Genomic DNA, 19796 nt, shown 5'->3' with positions numbered 1-19796 from the left:
GAAATACGTAAAATTATGAAAACAATAATAACGAATTCAATTAATTCAAGAAAACAAAGGATAGGATTTCATCGTTCACAATCTTAGTATCCTAATAAGATTAACATATATGAATCATTTTCTAACATTACTCATGCACACATTAAGTCGATCCCTCTCACTCGTGGCCTAAGAATATTTACCAAATATCGATCCCTCGCATATGAAGTAAATACCCAAACTTTATAATTATATTATCATGCTTTTTGTAATCAAAACATTATGCTCTATTCCTAGAAACGTAACATAAAAAGAAAAATCATTCAGTTTAAATTCTAAGATTACTTTCTAGACATACTTAAAATCCAATTTCATGAAACTAGTGATTAAATAGAATTAAGCATTACGAGTAGAATGAAATCACCAATAATGAGTAGAAAAGATTCATTCATATATGAGACCAAAAGGGATACATTAGGGCACAAAGATTACATCCAATCCTTAATTAAAACTAACCAATCATTGCATAGAGCACAAGATTAACAAGAGAAATGACGAAGGATGCGATATATGGTCACAACTCTGCAGTGCCTCGGCTCCACTTTCTACTTGCTTCTTCTTCTTCCTCAGCCTTTTCATTATTTCTATGCTATTGAATGATACTAAATTTGTTTTTTTTCTTCAACAATGCATGACTATTTATAGAAAACAACCAAGGAATGCAGGTGAATTCGCCCAGGCAAGCTACAGCTCGCCCAGGCGAATTTGTAGCTTAATGCTTAAGTCTTCCACTTGCCCAGGTGAGTTGTTTGCTTAGGGCTAAAGCAAGATCATTAGTCCAGGTGAGCGGATTGCTCGCCTGAGCGAATTAGGTGTCAGAAATCTTTGTAAAATGATCATTTTGCCCTTTCTTTTGGCTTTGTTTCTAGATCTAACGAACAACCATCAAAACCTATAAAGTTATGGATGAATCTTTTTTATTTAAACAACAATGTTAGTAAATGTACAATTTATATAAAACAACTAGATTTAGGGTAGTTTATAAGAAAACTAATACAATTGAAAGATAAGTGCTAATAATATAGTCCCAATAATAACTGAAATATGACACTTATCAACTCCTCCCAACCTAGACTATTGTTGTCCTCAAGCAAAGTGAAGAAAAATTACAAATAACAATAGTATAAGTATAAAATAAATATTCCTAAAAATTTATGAACATGCTTTATAAAGAATCAATCCCCAAACTGATCATAACAATATTTTCAAAATGCAATGATGAAAAATGAAAGCACAAAGATGAAATTCACTAAACCAAAATGAGATTAAGATCAATTCGCATTTTGTTTCTAAAGAACATTAGAGGAAACACATGATTCATTCAAACAAAGGAAAAGCTCTCAAAGGTGTATAATTCTCACATAGGAAAGTGTTTCATCTCAATTCCAATCACTGATATGTCATAAATCACTTTTGCAAGTCATTTCCCATCAAATCAAAGATAAATTGCATAATCATCATGAATCAATAGGTCATTTTAGGGTTGGGCCTAGCTTTGAAAGAAATCTTGGTTTTGCTAGATATTCAAACATACCTTGAGAATAAGACATCATACATAAAAAATCAACTAGTTACTCAAATGAACGGTCACTTCTTATCCCTTTTTTGTTTCAACCAAGGTATCACTTTTTTATATTCAGATATTTATAACAACTCTGTTTAGTTTAGGATAAAATGTACATGATTTCATACTTCTTATTTAAAATTATTAAATTAATATATTTACAATAATTTAACATTTAAAGATAAACTATGCTTTTAAAAAAGGTCAAAAACAATTTTTTTTTCAAATTTTCACATATTTTATTTTATATATTTAAAAATAACTAAGAAGATGTACCCAAAAAATAGAAAGAAGAGAGATGGAGAGTAAATTTCTGTCATGAACTAGTCCGACGTCTCAGGCTACATTTATTCCTTTACCATATAAATAATAAATAATATTTTTTTTATTTAGAAATTTTTTTAACAATTTATGCATTCTCCTCTATCAATATATAACGTTATATTAACTTATATTATTTTTAATTAATATTTCCTATATTTTATCTAAGGTAAGTATTAAGTAAGAGTAAATATATTTAATGCTTTAAAAATATAAAAAAGTATTAACATTTATTTATTTAATTAATAAATTAATTCAAAAAAAATGATAAATCAATCAATATTAAAACAATCTTATAGAAATCAAATTATTCATAAAACATTTGCTCTCTCCCATTACACATGAGTTAAACAAGTAGCATCAAATATATATAAAAAGGAAAAAACACTAGTGTTGCTGGCGAAAAAAAAAAAGCATAAGCATCATGTAGGAAAAAACGTAGTGTTGCTGGCGGTTCCTTCATTGCACACAAAGTATCTCGCCAGTGATATTGGTGGAATGGAGCTGACATGCAGGAGAGTCTCGCCGATAGGAATGACGGAATAAGGGGAATAAGGATTTCGTCAGCAGGAATGGCGGAACACCTTTAAAAAACAGACCCTCTCAGACAAATGTTTGAAAACAAACCCCTTAAGTAAATTGTTTGTAAAAGTAACCCCTCTACACCATTTTGCCCACATACGCATGCAGTGTGAAAATTGTCGAAGGTAGAGCAATTTTCACTGTGGCTCCGCGGCAAAATCACCAAATTGGGTCCCTTTTACAAATTTATTACCAGAATGAGTCTGTTTCATAATTATTTACCAAGGGGGTCTATTTTTTTTTACTACAAAGCGCTTACCTGAGGGGCACGTTCCACAAGAAGACGACACGTGGCGTGATGTGACAAGTTGATAGGGGACGATGGGACAGGGGGGGAAGTGGTGGCCTGCCAGGCGCGACCACTAGTGGTAGCCTGTCAGGCGCGCCCACTAGTGGTGGGCAGCCAGACACTTCCCTCTCCCCTATAAAACTCATTTTCCTCCGTTTCATTTTTCATTACGAAATCATGAGTGTGCAAAGTAGGAAATTGTTGTGACAGTAATTTAATTTATTTTGAGTAATTTGTTGTTGTTAATTTATTTTAGGTTAATAATTTATGTTATGTTAATATATTTTTTATATTATTGTTTGTTGACGACATTAATTATTTATTGTAGGTATATTTTTGAAAAATGAGTTCAATTATTACACTCGTCTATTTAAATGGTAAGATGTACGAAACTGATGATGGTATCACATTTGAAGGCCCTAAAAAAGCTATTCAAATAAAGCGTGGTATTAGTTTTGAGAGTTAAAAAAAATGATACACGACAAGGTAAAATTACAAAAACATGTAATGATAAATGAAACGATTTCGTAATGAAAAATAAAACGGAGGAAAATGAGTTTTATAGGGAAGAAGGAAGTGTCTGGCTACCCACCACTAGTGGACGCGCCTGACAGGCTACCACTAGTGGTCGTGCCTGACAGGCCAACACTACTGGTCGTGCCTGGCAGGCCACCACTAGTGGTCGTGCCTGGAAGACCACCACTTCCCCTCTGTCCCATTGTCCCCTGTCAACTTGTCATGTCACACCACGTGTCGTCTTCTGGTGGAATGCGCCCCTCAGGTAAGCGCTTTATAGTAAAAAAATAGACCCCCATGATAAATAATTATGAAACAGACCCATTCTGATAATAAATTTATAAAAAGAACCCAATTTGATGATTTTGCCGTGCTCTCACGTCTTTCACTTCCCATACATAGCAGCTGACGCGAGTAATTTGATCTGAAATCCAATGAAGGATCTGAATAATATGGTGGGCTTACGTGATTTGGGGCAGTGAGCAGGGGCGCAGCCAACTCCGGACGAAAGGGGTCCAAACTAATAAAGTCAAACTTTGCCTAATAACTATATACATAATTTTTTATACACACTATGACACTACTTGTAATTATAATTATATATATATATATATATATATATAAATTTTAATTATATTAATTAATACATATAAAAAATCATTTATAATTTAGTAATTTTCTTTTGTGGATTTTTTTTTCTAAACAAAAATCAGTGTAACAAGTATAATTTTAACTGTTAAAAATAATTATAAAAAACAAGTATAAGCAAATTGTATATGTTATCATATTTTACAATAATAATTTCCAATAATCATCAAAGAATAGTTTATTACTTTCAAATTATTTAAAAATGTAGGAGAAAGAGAAATAATGTATTGTGATAATGGTCACTACCATAAAAACAAATTTGATCAGACCTCTACTACTTTCAAATAATATCCTGTGGTAATGGTCACTGCCTAGTAAAGCCTATATATTGCATGCCTACTTCATTGCTCCCCTTATCAACTATCATGTTTATATTCTGATACAGTTCTGCAGACATGCTTAGCTTGGCTTTTGCTGTTTATTTCCTTTTGACTGCATTTTCAGTGTTATCTTCATGTGGCCATTCATCACTTGGCTGCAATGAAGAACAGAGGCAAGCTCTTCTAAGGATCAAAGGAAGCTTCAAAGATCCATCATCTAGGCTTTCCTCTTGGGAAGGAAGTGATTGTTGCCAATGGAAAGGTGTAGTCTGCAACAATATTACCGGACATGTTGTCAAGCTTGACCTCAGGAATCCTTGCTTCCCACTGAGGCACCAAGGAGATTTTCAACCAAACAGTAACGCTCTTGAAGCTCAATATGTTCACCCTTCCATATTGCAGCTTAAATATCTCACGTATTTAGATTTGAGTGGAAACAACTTCCATAATAGTTCAATACCAATGTTCTTTCAAACTATGCAGCATCTACAAGTCCTTTATCTCTCTTATTCTAATTTTTCTGGGAGAATCCCACACAATCTTGGGAACCTCACAAAATTGGGCCATCTTGATTTCAGCTTCAATTCTCTTCTGTATGCTGATGAATTCTATTGGATTTCTCAACTTTCATCACTCCAATACCTTTACATGAGCGATGTGTATCTTGGTAAGGCGCAAAATTTGTTGCAGACACTCAACATGCTTCCTTCTTTGGTAGAAATAGAATTGATGAATTGTGGACTCAGCAAGTTACACACTCATCAACTTGTTAGAGTCACAAACCTTTCCAGATTGGAAGTCCTCAATCTAGCAGAAAATGAACTTCAAGCTCCATTTCTGGATGCTTTTCAAAATATGAATTCCATTGCAGAGATTGACCTTTCTTCCAACAACTTGAATTCCACTCCATTTTGGTTGGGAACTTGTACTAACCTTGTCCATCTATTTCTCGATAGTAATGCTCTTTATGGCTCACTTCCATCTGCTTTAGAGAATCTGACTTCCTTAGTTTCCCTCGACCTCTCAAAAAACAATTTTGATTCTGTTCCATCCTGGTTAGGGGAGTTAAAGGGCCTTCAATACTTGTATCTTTCAGACAATGATTTAAAACATATTGAAGGATCTCTAGCATCTATTCTGGGAAACTGTTGTCATCTTCATACATTGGATATGTCAAGAAACAATCTTCAAGGAGACGCAATTGGAGTCTATATACAGTCTGGATGCATTAGGTATGATTTAATTCAATTGGGTTTGAGTAACAACGAATTTAATGATAGTTTGCCACCATGGTTGGGGCAACTTGAAAATCTAAGTGACTTGGTTATGTATGAAAGTAATTTGCTTGGGACCCTTTCTTGTGATATGATGACAAAACTAGTCAATTTGGAGTCATTGGTGCTTTTCAATAATAACTTTACCGGGTCTCTTCCTGACTGTTTTGGGCAACTTGTCAAGTTAGACACCTTAGTTCTTTCTTTCAATCATTTTCATGGTGTCATTCCTAGGAGTCTAGAGCAACTTGTAAGCCTAAAATATCTAGATCTTTCAAGAAACTCTTTAAACGGTACAATTCCTCAGAATATTGGTCAACTTAAAAATTTGATCAACCTCTATCTTTCTGATAATAATTTACATGGAAGCATTCCTCATAGTCTTGGTGAACTTCTAAACCTGCAAACATTAGACATGTCCCTGAATCATTTGGAGAGTTTGGTGTCTGACATAAGATGGCCTAAACAACTTGTCTACCTGAACCTTAACAATAACCATATCTCTGGGTCACTTCCCCCAGATTTTTCAGATAGGTTGCCCAATGCTACTCACATGCTTCTGGGAAAAAACCTTATAAGTGGTTCCATTCCAAATTCATTGTGCAAGATAGACACATTGTACAATCTTGACCTTTCAGGCAACATGTTATCTGCTGAAATTCCTAATTGTTGGAGTGCTTCTCAAAGACTCAATGAGATAAATTTGGCATCCAACAAATTATCAGGTGTTATTCCAAACTCACTTGGTAACCTACCAACGTTGGCATGGTTGCATTTGAACAATAACAGTCTTCATGGGGGGATTCCATCGTCTTTGAAAAATTTAAAACATCTTTTAATTTTGGATCTAGGAGAGAACCTTATGTCTGGGATTATACCTTCATGGATGGGGAGCATTTTCTCCTCAATGCAGATTCTAAGGCTGCGGCAAAACAGGTTGAATGGAACAATTCCTTCACAACTGTGCCAACTTTATGCTTTGCAAATCTTGGACCTTTCAAAGAACAACTTGACAGGCTCAATCCCTCTCTGCATTGGAAATCTCACAGGAATGGTTTCAAGAAATAAATCTTTTGTCACCCAACCTAGTGAAGGGCCTAGATATTCTGAATGGTATGAACAAGAGGTCAGACAAGTCATAAAGGGAAGGGAACTTGACTATACCAGAAATCTAAGACTGGTAGTCAACATGGATTTGTCAAATAACCATTTGAGTGGATCTATTCCTGAAGGGATAACATTACTTTCTGCATTGCAAGGCCTAAATCTATCCTACAATCATCTGTCAGGGCATATCCCTAAAAGGATAGGAGACATGAAATCACTAGAATCTCTTGATCTCTCTCATGACCAACTTTCAGGAACGATTTCAGACAGCATGTCTAGTTTAAGTTCTTTAAGCCACTTAAATTTGTCCTACAACAACCTTTCAGGACCAATTCCCAAAGGAACTCAATTGTCAACCCTTGATGATCCTTTTATTTATACTGGCAACCCATTTCTTTGTGGACCTCCACTGCAAAATGAGTGTTATGCTGATGATTTCCAACATGGCAATGAAGATGAGGAAGGAAAAAAAGATGAAGTAGAGAAATTGTGGTTCTACTTTGTCATTGCACTTGGCTATGGTCTTGGATTTTGGGCTGTGATTGGAAGCTTATTGATGAAGAAAAGTTGGAGGCGTGCTTACTTTCAATACATTGATGAGTTAACACAGAGGATGAACGTATCATGGGCAATACATTTAGAAAATTTCAAGGAAAGACTTACTGGAAACCCTGTTGCTGAGTGACACATTATTGTAATATTTATATGCCTTCTGTTTCTATTTTATGTGCTTGTAGATTTCATGTTTATTTTGCTTGATAAGTAATTACTTCACCTTTGTAAAGGGTAGTGCTGTTTTATTCTAGTTAAATTAATGATTATCAAAATGTGCCAGCTTTAGATTTTTCCTATTCACAAATAATCTGAGTCTTGCTTTAATATTTGGAGGAAGTTGCTCAGGTACTACTACTTTCAGTATTTCGTGAGAAGAAATAAATAGGTTCTGCAAGTGTTGTCAGTAAACGCTCTCGAAAGGCCCCCTAGCAAGGTGGATAACTTCTGACGAGGATGAATCAGAAAAGGGGAGCTGGCTGTCCTTAATGTTACTAAGCATAAGCGGCACTTATTGATTTTTTTTTATATAGTTTATATTTCATGGCCATGCATATGATGATATGCCCTAAAAAAATTGTCCTGCCATAATGGTGATGAATTCCTTGATGCACAGGACAAGTTCAAGTGAGACAGTACCATGGGACTGATAGGAGATATTACAAAAATCTAGCTCAACAGATTATATTTTAATCTATGTAATGAGATAAATCATTTAGTGTAAAAGCAAAAGAATGTTGTCTTCCACAAACAGGGTAAACTTAAATTTCAAGAACCTTGTTTTGTAAATAATTGCATACGCCCATAACAGTATAGTTAGGATATGGCCCAAGTGTTGGAATTTTATATTCAGATCATTAATATCTGCTATTATTATAAAATAATTATATTATTCATTTTTTTTATTAATAAATCTTATTTTATGTGATCAAATTAAGTAAGTATGTTAGACTATCAAATAAAATGATATGGGCCTAAATGATTATAGGTTATTGTTATTCCGTTAGGGGTAAATGAAAATCCTATTAGGTTAACATATTATAAGAATGTTATGATCTCCAATATACTAAATAACAAAAAACTATTTTTCTCTTCTCCCCATCAGATTCGGTTGAGTAAGAACTATGAAATCACCGGTTACCCAGTTAGCCAATTATTCATTGTCTGTACAACATTCTATAATAGATTCTAAGAAGAATGCATAGAGCAGGAAACACATACGGATTCAGGTATTTCTCTATCCTTTATAATTAAGCATATTGTAGATCATAGGACCTTCGATAATTGTTCTAGGTTAGGACCTACTTGTTCCTTTTAAATTCCGCAGAACAAAGATTACTTATGGTTTAAGGATAAAAAAAAAATTGTTTGACTATAAGGATAAAAAAATGGCATTTTGTTCATATTTCTATAATCATAAGTACTATATGAATTCATGGATCGTTCAGATATTTATTTATGAATTGTTTGATTAATTTGAATTCAATCTCTTTTGCGTTCTTCTGTTGCAATAACTATTCTATTATTGCGTTCGGAATTTATTTTCTTTGTTCAGTAAAATTGCCTTTGGATTTTCATATGTGATAACAATCCTAATTGGCTTGAAAGGTTTTGCGTATTATCAATCATAATTCATAAATAATATATGGAATGTGGTTTCTGGCTTTCAATATTTTTTTTGTCCTGGGTTGTATTTCCTTTTGGCATATAATGTAGTTATTTTTGTGTGTGATATTAAGACTGTACAAGATACATCGGTGATATGTCTAAATAGATTCCAGTAATATTAATCAATTATATATATATATATATATATATATATATATATATATATATATATATATTTGATTACTTGGTTTAAAAGATTTATAATTATTCTGAAAATCATTCTTGTGTGTATGGATGTCTTGTTTCAGCTTTAAGTTTTTCTCTCAAGATATAAATTGCGTGGATTATTCTGAAAATTTTGATGCATGGAAAATTTTTTATATATGGAAAATTATTTGAGATGCTTCTCTCAGAGTGTTGGTAGCCATTGAACTCCCATGCATTGGGGTTTGCATCTTATGTGCAAATTTGTTAAATTTGAGACCTCCCATTTATTTAAATTGTCTAGTTTTTTTGGTTATATTAATTGAAATAACATATGTTGCCAAAGCAACTTTTATGTGTAAATTGACTTAATTGAATGTACATAGATGTTTTATGGAATTATTCATGTGAATGATGATTGACCCAAAGGAAGACGCAGTTTAGCCGGATAATTACATGCTTGTGATAATAAATGTGTGGTGATTACAAAATTAATTTCCATGTGAATAATGGATTGTCCAAAGACAACCATTCTTTGACAGGACTGATTACCGATATTTGATTATTGTGTAGAGAGTACCACTTGCAGTCAATTCTTTTCAATCTAAAGATTGAAGATTAATGGTCTTAAAATTTACAAATTTGGATTTCAAGTGAGCTATTTAAAGCATGAAGCTACTTGTGAGACTTTTCTCATGAAAATCAATCGTAAGATATTTAATGCTTGGCCAGGTTTCATTCATGGACATGATGGTAAACATGTGACAATTATAAGGTTTAGGGTAAACGACAAATCAATCCAAAGAGGAGTTTATTTGTTTTAGCTATATTAATTGTTGGTATTTTGATTTATTCAATAAAGTTCTAAATTTTATTTTGGAATTCAAATAAAAACATTAAAGATTTTTAGTTTGTACTCATTTTCTTTCACAAAATTCGGTCAGTTGAAGTCAATCAACAACTGGTAAGGGAATAAATGATCTTCTAACTAGATTAGTATGCAAGAAAGAAAGTGAATACCTCTAACGATATGGGCAAACAAATGAAACCTAAGGATGAAGCTACGAAGGACATATATCAAAAGAAACAACTCAAGTTATAATTATTTCTTTTGTTAGCACATTAAATATTTAAAGAAATATTTATTTCTTTCTTTTGTTTATTCTGAAGATTGTTTGGCTTTAGTGCATGGAAAAATTTAATTGTGTGTCACTAAGCATAAAGTAGACAATCAAAATTTTAAAGCATTATGACACAAATTTGTAAAGCCTTTTCTTTAAGAGTATATCAGTTTGTGTTATAGGAATCCTAGATTCCATTGACCATAAAGTTTTTATCGTATGTGTTGAATGCATTAGTTACATATACAATAATAAAGATCTCAAAATATAATTAAGTCCTAATAATGACTCTTAAAGATATGGTGAGGATTATGACAAGTAGTTCTACCTCTCTAGAGTTATTACAAAAGACACACTAAAGTTTGTAGCTTACATTGACATAATACTCGTTAGATTGGTTAACTAATTACTTGCAATTTTAAGGATATCCACTAAGGCAAGGTTTTATAATCCTTGCATAAGGAAATTGAAGTCTTAGTAGTGAGCAATCAAATTTTGAGTTACTCTAGAAGGATAAAGACGTATGAATTATATGTTGGATCAAGTGGCCTTAGAATAATTAAGAAGGGGGGGTTGAATTAATTATTCCTAAACCTTTACTAATTAAAAATTTACTCTTCTAAGACTTTTACTATGTTGTTAAGTAAATAAAGAGTAGAAAAGAAACTTAACCAAAAGTAAAAGCGGGAATTAAAATGCACATCGGAAATTAAAAGAGTAGGGAAGAAGGAGACAAACACACAAGAGTTTTTATACTGGTTCGGCAACAACCCGTGCCTACATCCAGTCCCCAAGCGACCTGCGGTCCTTGAGATTTCTTTTCCAACCTTGTAAAATTCTTTTTACAAACAAAGATCCACAAGGGATGTACCCTCCCTTGTTCTCTTTGAAAAACCTAGTGGATGTACCCTCCCTTGTTCTCTTTGAACAACGTGACATCCTCGAATTTCTACCCGGAATTTTGTAAGCATTATATTTAAATAATTATATATGAATTATTCAGTGTATTTTTGGTAGAAGTATGTACATTGGGGGAGAAATACACGGGCTGGATTAATTAACGAAGAGTAATTCATAGTTGAACGGTTATAGAGTAATTCGCAGTTAATTATTCTAAAAATTATCGTTTTGTGTGCAACTTAAAATTTAACAAAACTAACCTCTGAACCACGTTCAAGGTCTCATTCTGAGCGTTTTGATATATATATATATATATATATATATATATATATATATATATATATATATATATTGCCTACTTTCGAAAACGAGCCCCGACGGGTGCAGAGAAACGCGAGGAACTGGAACCAGAGAGGAGGCATGAAAACCGAGGTAGGATTTCAACATCCAAAAAGGTCTAGTTTTCTTCTTCTTTTATGGCTGAGTATGTGGTCAAATCAAAGGAAAAGGTGGGCCCTTTTTGCTCCAATTAAAATAGGACATGTGGCATTGCTTTTGAAAAGAAAATGAAAAAGAAAAGGAAAAGCATTTTTATAAAAAGCCAAATCTTCTCTCTCTTTCTCCAGAAAATTCCAGCAGCTCCCTTTTCTTCTTCCACGTTACTTTTTCTTCCTCTTCTTCTCCACCATTTTTGTCTCACTTGAAGCTCCAAATTCCTCTTCATTTCCACACCAAATTGCAAGGAAAAGCTATTTTTGGAGTCTAGGAGCCTACCTCTACCTCGTGGGACCTTCAATTTCAGGTAAGGGTGGACTTCTTCTCACTTGAAATCTGTGGGTGTTGGGTTTTTGGGAGCTATAATGGGTAGTTCTACTAGGTTATTGCTTTAGGGTAGTTGTTTGTGAAGGAAATTGTTGTAATTATGCTAAACTTGACATGTTTGATGTAAGCAAAACTACCCATATTGATTTAGGGTTTAATAATGATGCTTTGAGATATATGTATGCTTAAAAGGTAGATAGAAAACTGGTAGAGAGGATGGGGGGAGTTAACTTAGAGTTAAATGTGAGAATGGTAGTGTTGTAGGTGGAAAAGTGTGAGATTTTGAGGGTTAGAAAGCCAAATTTGGGGTTAGTGGAAATTGGAGTCTAAAGTGAGTTGATTCTAGTTTAGAATGTCAATTAGGACTTGTAGGAAAGCTTGGTCAGACCAAGTGAGGAAAATGAGTGACAAATGTGAAAGAAAAGAGACATTTATAGTGTAAACAAAATCAAATCATAACACCAATTTTCACAAAAAGATAAAAGTGTTTCACTGCAATATCATCAAAGTCAAGTTAAACTGTTCCATATGCTTCAAAACAAACATACTAGCTAATCACAAACAAACATAGCAGTGTATATAAACATTAACCAAAATCACTAAAAACAATGTACTGAAACTATAATCATTATAATAATAATCCAAAAAGCATCAACAAGAATTTAGAACTCCTGTGACTGGTCCTGAGTGTCCCGTGTCTGAACATCCTCCTCATCTGTCAAATAAAGTACTGGAGTAGCTGGAGGAGAAGTGTTCAGAGACAGGAGTGGTGTGGTCGAGTCCTCTGGTATCTCGAGTATAGGAGTGGAGGGGTCTGTTGCATGCTGAGGTGAGGATAGGTCCACCACTGGTGTGGGTGGATCTGATGTGACCTCTCGTGACCTCTCTGGAGTAGCAGTAGCTTCCTGTATAACCTGTGTCTTACTGGCCTCCTCTTCTACAATGAATGGCTCTGGAACGGTGGCCTCAGATGATGCATCCTCTACATGCTGTGGTACCTGGGCTGTGGGACCTTCATCTTCCCTGTGAAGAGAAGGTTGGGCCCCAGGCCAGGCTACCCTATCCAGAAACTGCTCAATAGAAGGAATGGATCCTGGAGGTGCCACCACCTGTAAACTCTGAAGTAAAATGATTTGTCCTTGATGAATGCTCTGAAGCATGGCTTCAAAGCACTGAGAATCAATCTGAGCTAGGACTGAAGGAGTTGCTGAAGTGGATGCTAGAGTAGGAGCTGCAGATGTGGAAGGAAGATCAGCTGGCCTCGCCCTTGCCTTCCTAGCCCCTCGGATAGAAACTGTCAGATCATCAGGATTCGAACAGTTCTTCCTGATGTAGGCCAAGTTAATGATCGGGCTCAGGCGCTCAAAAGTGAGGCTGTTAGAGACAACCCCTCTGGCTCGACATAGGGCGGTGATCAGAGCAGGAAACCCAAGTCTAGAAGAGTTAGACTAGGCTATAGAAGTCATCTGGCCAGAAATGAGAGCTCCTACATTCATGTCCATGCGAGAGACTAGGCCAAAGATCAGCCTAGCTCTGTCCACTGTCAGGTCAGAGGTGTGTGATGCGGGGGCCAGGTTGGAGTATGAAAGAAAACTCCACACCTAGGCTAAAGTCATCAAGTTCTTCCTCAGGATCCTCCCAGGATGGCCCTCAGCGTTCAGGATGAACCCTCGGCCTGGTATGCATAGGGCAACCTCAATCTCCTTAGGATCTGAAGGCAACCTGCAGTATTTGGAGTATGTGGGCAAAGTCTCACCCTCTGCCAACACCGCAGGTGTCTCTAGGAATGTGTTGAAGCTGTCAGCGTCGATCTTCACTAGATGGCCTCTGACCCTGGGTTGTTTTGGTGAAGGACCCTCAGAGCTGTATAGGTTTTCATAGAACTCTTTCACCAAAGCCACATCTATGCTCCCATCAACCAAATTGGTGAGGCGTTTATGGAGATTACGCCTCTCCAACTCAATCCTAAAATCATCAAACTCAGTGTGGTAGATTTCCACCTTCCTCTTTGGCAAGATGTTTCTCCCCAATACATTATCCGTGTACCGGTTCCATGCATCTAAGGAGTGAAATCTCCTTGTATCATATTGAGTTGTGGGTCTTGAACCGATACTCTTGCATTTCCTAGAGGCCATGTGCAAATAAAGGGACCAAACAATTAATCAGGACACAAGTTATTCAAATTCAAAAACTGAAAAATAAAACTGAAAAAGGCATTGGCGGCTTAGCGAGACACGGTCCGCTTAGCTTGCCTTCACAAAATACACACGACCGCTTAGCGACATGTAGGGCCGCTTAGCGGATGTTGCAAAAAATTCTGCTTCTGCATAATCGGGATAGCTGGCAACTGCCCACTAAGCCTAATGATTCCCACAACAAATGTGCGCTAAGCTCATCAGGGTTGCACTTAGCGGCACCATTAAATTCAGAAAATTCACTAAGTACGGGGGCTTAGCGAGCCAAGCTCACTTAGCCCAATGGTTGCCATAAGTAAATGCACTTAGCTCAGGTAAGCTCGGCTTAGCGCGCGGCTTTCAACAAAAACACAAAATTTTCTAAGTTACCTGAGCTTTGCAAATCAGCTTCGCTTAGCCACTGGCATTATCTTTTGAGGATGAGTGTTCATCCTCAAAAGATGAACTCGCTTAGCGCGGTAGGCGCGCTTAGCGAGTTCTTCTGGAAACACATAGATCAATGAATATTGATGAACTCGCATAGCACAGCATGTTCGCTTAGCGAGTTCATTGCATTTTCCAAAAAAAACGCAAAAAATGCAGTTCATTTTCTTCCATTTTTCAAGCCTCTAAAAGGCTTATCAAACATGCAAACCAGTCAAAATGATCTACACAACACAATTATTCACAAAATGCTAATCTTTCACTAATCTAAAATCATTCAAACCCTAGCAATCAAAAGCTAAATCTAAGGTTTTCTAACCTAAGGTTCAACGGAATAGAAGAGAAAAAATAAATAGGGAACATACTTGAATCCTTGTTAGCTGGTGATGCAGGAAGATGCAGAAGAAAGAAAAAATGCAGGAAAATGAGTGCAAGAGAGAAGATGCAGGGGATGCTCTGAGAATTTTGGGCAAATGTGAGTGTAATTGATGTTACACTCACTTAAGCAATTTTCGATCCTCTCGCTTAGTGAACCGCAGCGCTAAGTGAGCCACAGAGACGTTTGGTTTCTCAAAGCGGGTCGCTTAGAACTGCGCGCTTAGCCCAAGTTTGAAATTCAAAATCAATTTTTTTTTTACACATAGCTGGGCTTAGCACACAAAAGAGGCGCTTGGCGAATTCTGCAGGTCATAAAACCTGCAACTCTCGCCAAGCCTGGCTCTGGGTCGGCTTAGCTAAAATGATGCACCTTGAATACAGAGGAGCATGCGCTTAGCGGATGATGGATCGCTTAGTGTTGACAATGCCACAAGGATTTGGGCTTAGCTGGCATAAGTGGCACTTAGCTCGATGAAACCCAGTTTAGACCGCAAAGAATTGAGCTTAGCGGCGACATGTCTTGCTTAGCCATTGGATACGATGTACTTAGCGGTCAGACCATCGCTTAGCCGAATTCAGATCAAACTAAAATAGGCTTAGCTCAGCCTTGGCCAGCTTAGCGGACCAAATTAGCCTGAGATGCAAGGGTTGAGCGCTAAGTGCTAGAGACTCTTGGCTTAGCGCATGACCAAAGTTGCACTTAGCTCGAGGCTTGCGCTTAGCGAAAGAACTATTTTTCAGAAAAAAAAATTAAGATATTTTTCAGTCCTTTCCTCAAGAAATTGAAACCCTTATATCTATCATTCAAAAACAAGCTGATATACTCCAATGTATTGATTATGAAGCAAGTTCCACATTAAGCAATGCATAAAAGAAAAGGAAAGCAGAAATTAGAACTGGGTTGCCTCCCAGGAAACGCTTCTTTGACGTCATTAGTTTGACGCTTTTACCTCAATGGGCGATCACGTTTTGGTTCTTCCAGAACCTCCTTACCCACTTCCATTACCTGTAAGCAGACATTTTGTTCTGGAGCAGGCTTGTCTTTAACAAATAAATCAATATCAATTTTCTGATCTTCAAAGCCCATTTCCATCTTCTTTCTCCCCATATCAACTATGCAGCTAGCAGTTAACATGAATGGCCTTCCCAATATTACAAGAATGTCATTATCTTCACAGATATCCATCACCATAAAGTCTACCGAGAAGATAAAATGTTTTACTCTGACCAGCACATCTTCAATTACTCCATCTGGTCTGGTAATGGAGCGGTCAACAAGTTGTAAAGTCATCCTAGTGGGCATGATCTCCAACTCTCCCGACCTTCTGCACATGGAGAGTGGCATTAAGTTAATACTGGCTCCCAGGTCAATAAGAGCCTTTCCCACTATGACTTCTCGAATTGAACAATGAATGGTTACACTCCCAGGGCCTTTATGCTTGGGTGGAAGGATCTTTTGAATCATAGCACTAGAATTTCCTTCCACAACCATGTTTTCCTGGTGAATATACTTGTGTTTCCTTGTCAACATATCCTTTAAGAACTTGGAGTAGAGTGGCATTTGCTGTAAAGCTTCTCTGAAGGGCATGGTTATTTTTAGTTTCTTAAAAATATCTAAGAATCTCACCAAATGGCGGTCCTTCTCCTTCTTGGAAGGTACCATAGGGTATGGTACTTCTACACCTTCATTCACAACTTTTTCTCTTTTCTTCTCTCTAGCTTGTTCACTTCTACTCCTCTCTTCATTCTTATTTTTTTCATCTTTTTCAATTTTTTCATTTTCATTTTCTTTTTCTTTTTCTACTTCTTTTTATTTTTCTTGGTCATTTAATTCTTTTTTCCTGACCATTATTTGTTTTTCATTTTCCTTATTGCTTTCACCTATCACCTCATGTTTCTTTTCATCAGTACCTTTCTTTTCAGCTGCTTTCTTCTTGGACACGATACTATCCTCCACTTCCGCCTCCACAAACCTCTTACTCCTTGTCATCACAACTTTGCATTCCTCCTTGAGATTCTTTTCTGTATTCGCCATAAAATTGTTGGATGACTTGTCAGCTATCTGCTTAGCCAGTTGTCCCACCTGGACCTCAAGGTTTTTCAGTGCTGACTCAGTGCTTTTATGATTTGACATTGTTACCTGCATAAACTGAATCAAAGTCTCCTCCAGCTTAGTAGTCCTCTGAAAGATGTTAGGCCCTTGTTGGATTGGCCTGTTAGAAGGTCCACCCTGGTCTTTGTTGAATTGATTGTCAGGGTGTGATCTCCACTGTCCTTGTTGATTATAAGGACCCTATTGAAAGCATGAGAATCCTCATTGAGTATATCCTTGTTGTGGCGTCCCTAAATTAATGACTGGTTTAATAGAAATAATTTAAATAACAAAAACCATGGTAAATTTTTTTTTCTTCTTTTTCTTTTTCGTTTCTTTCTCTTTTCACCATAACTAGGTTTAGAAGGAAAATCCTCATTATAAAGTCCTGAATGGCCAGTTCACAACTCTATTCGGAGTCATTTCTTTCTTACCGCTCATAATTCTCTAAATTATTTTGCTGTTTCAAAAGGAAGAATGTACCAGCCATTACTTTAGGTCGTCATATGAAAATAAAAGAATAAAATACGATCGATAAACTCTATTACAAATAAAGTTGCTAATGCTTTATTTTCAAATAACAAGATCGATTATAAATGCATTCATCATTTAAAGCTGTCCAAGATATGGGAGTTTTACAAAATATATAGTGTCATCCAGAGCAAAGGTGTCCATAGTGGTGGCTTCAGCCACAGGTATACAATCATCAAATTCCTATACATTAGGTCTACCCATACAAAAACAAAAGAGTAAACCTAACAGTCAGTCCTAGATACACCCACCCTCAAAAAGTATACAAAACTAATCCAAAAAGTTGTCCACTAGGATGAAGAGCCTTCGCTGATCGCCATCTCCCTCGGGCCACTATCCTCCGTAGAGTCTGCCTCAGATGCCGACATGACTTCCTCGGGAGAATCCACCTCAAGAAGTGGATCCTCATCACCCTCTAGAAAGTCAAGGGCATCCACAGCAGGCTCAGGAGGTAGCTCCTCCAGGTCCTCCTCAGGGTCTTCCTCGGATGACGTTACCTCGATCACTTGAACGGGCTCCACTAGACGATATGGTGTAGGCGTGGGTAGTATTCACTCCACAGTGCGCTGAAGCGTCCGTGCAGGTTCATCTGGATGCACCAAAGAAGTAGCCGTGAATCGAATGGTGCCCCGAAATCGACACCTCGTGTTGCCTTCGAGGGTCTCCCAAGCTCCCTCTAGGCACTCCATCTCTACTCGATCACGGATTAGCTGCGCCGCCATCACGATCTACAAGAAAGAAGAGAAAGGGGTAGACTCTTTCACAAGAATCTAACTGCGCTGCACACAATCTGTCTCATAACCACTACATGCAAGTAAAAGGGGTATTTTAAGGCTTTCCATCTCTGGTAATCGATTACACAGCCTTGGTAATCGATTACCAGAGGCTAAACTTGAATTACACAGCCTCAGGACATGAAATATGCAAAAATGCACTGTGTAATCGATTACACATACCTGGTAATCGATTACCAGTGACCCATCCCTCTGTGTAATCGATTACACAGGCTGGTAATCAATTACCAGAGGCTCCCTTAGCTTCCTGACTTCGTTTTCAAGCCTGGTAATCGATTACACCCCCTGGTAATCGATTACCAGAGACCATCTTAGCCCCCTGTCTTCATTTTTAAGCCTTGTAATCGATTACCCACCCTTGGTAATCGATTACCAGAGACCATACCTCACATATCAACCAAGTTTCACAGCTGGCCAGCCACCATAAGCCTCCTTGCTTTGTGGTCTTTGTTCCTTTTATCTGTTGACTGCCAGGAGCTCGCCTGCTTAGGTACATCACAGGTTCTCACTGACCGACTATGCCCGGGTTGGGTCGGGATTGGTCAAGCTTGGTTTTGGGCAATAGCACCCCACCTGACGTCCCCAAGGTCTCCTGACCCCCGCGACATATCTCCAGGTACCACTCTGTGGTCAACAATAAAAGCAGGAAGTTTCACCCTTCAACACTTCCTCATCTCAAGCTTGTAGGATTATGGGGTACCCATCACATGTGGTACTAGGTGGCGGTCGGGCGATGGTGCACAACAAGTTTTCCACATCCACAATGCGCGCATAAACCCACCATCCCCTGTTGCCCACCTCCAACTGAGCTCACGTACTCCCACGTAGCCCATATCCTCGTTTCTCTCAACACCGGGTCCCCATCAATCCTCCCAAGCTTCCACAACATCCAAGCAAAACAACATTCAAACAGCACAAGCTATCACAGCCAAGCAAAACAGGGCAAGGCAGAAAATTCTGCTCAACACACAAACCAAAATCTCAGCTTTTCTCACTTAAAGACCCCAGTAACAATTCCTTCGATCCAATTCGTTAACCGTTGGATCGACTCCAAAATTTTACTGGAAGTCTATAGTGCATAAGCCTACATTTTGACCGTTGGGATCTACTAGCAAACATCCAGAACTCATTCTACATTACTCTTTCCACAACCAGCAAATACATGGATTTTTCTGCACTTGTGCAAAATTCTGCTGCACAATTTTACAGCAAAATCTGCACAAAGAGCATATTTCGAAAACCACACTTCCCCTCATCCAATCTTGCCCAAATCAAATCCTACAAGTCCCAAATCATGTATCAATCATGTCTAAACCAAAGTCAAGCTTCAAACCACAGCAACACAAAATCTAGGTGTTCAAAACCCCTCAATTCAATGGGTTTTCTAGGTTTGAAAAGTGAAATTTAGAATGAGGTAAATTTGAAGCAAACTCTCACCTCACACCAGTCCATAACATCTATTTAGACTTGTTCAAACTGGATTTACACCTAAAATCTCACCGAATCAAAATTTGAC

The 19796-nt window shown here is 37.0% G+C and overlaps 1 protein-coding gene across 1 annotated transcript; it reads left to right on the top strand.

Moving 5' to 3' along the window:
- Positions 1–4317: 4317 nt before the first annotated feature.
- Positions 4318–7444, top strand: LOC114402385 (receptor-like protein EIX2). The gene has a single exon (XM_028364930.1). The coding sequence runs from the start codon at positions 4355–4357 to the stop codon at positions 7343–7345; it is 2991 nt and encodes a 996-aa protein (XP_028220731.1). The 5' UTR covers positions 4318–4354; the 3' UTR covers positions 7346–7444.
- Positions 7445–19796: the final 12352 nt, after the last annotated feature.

This window comes from Glycine soja, chromosome 20, assembly GCF_004193775.1.
Source record: "Glycine soja cultivar W05 chromosome 20, ASM419377v2, whole genome shotgun sequence".
Taxonomy (NCBI): domain Eukaryota; kingdom Viridiplantae; phylum Streptophyta; class Magnoliopsida; order Fabales; family Fabaceae; genus Glycine; species Glycine soja.
The sequence above is the reverse complement of the archived record's forward strand: the minus strand, read 5'-3'. Positions and strand labels throughout refer to the sequence as shown.

Excerpts from the sequence above, each read along its gene's own strand:
- LOC114402385 (XM_028364930.1), top strand. The coding sequence starts at position 4,355 with ATGCTTAGCTTGGCTTTTGCTGTTTATTTCCTTTTGACTGCATTTTCA.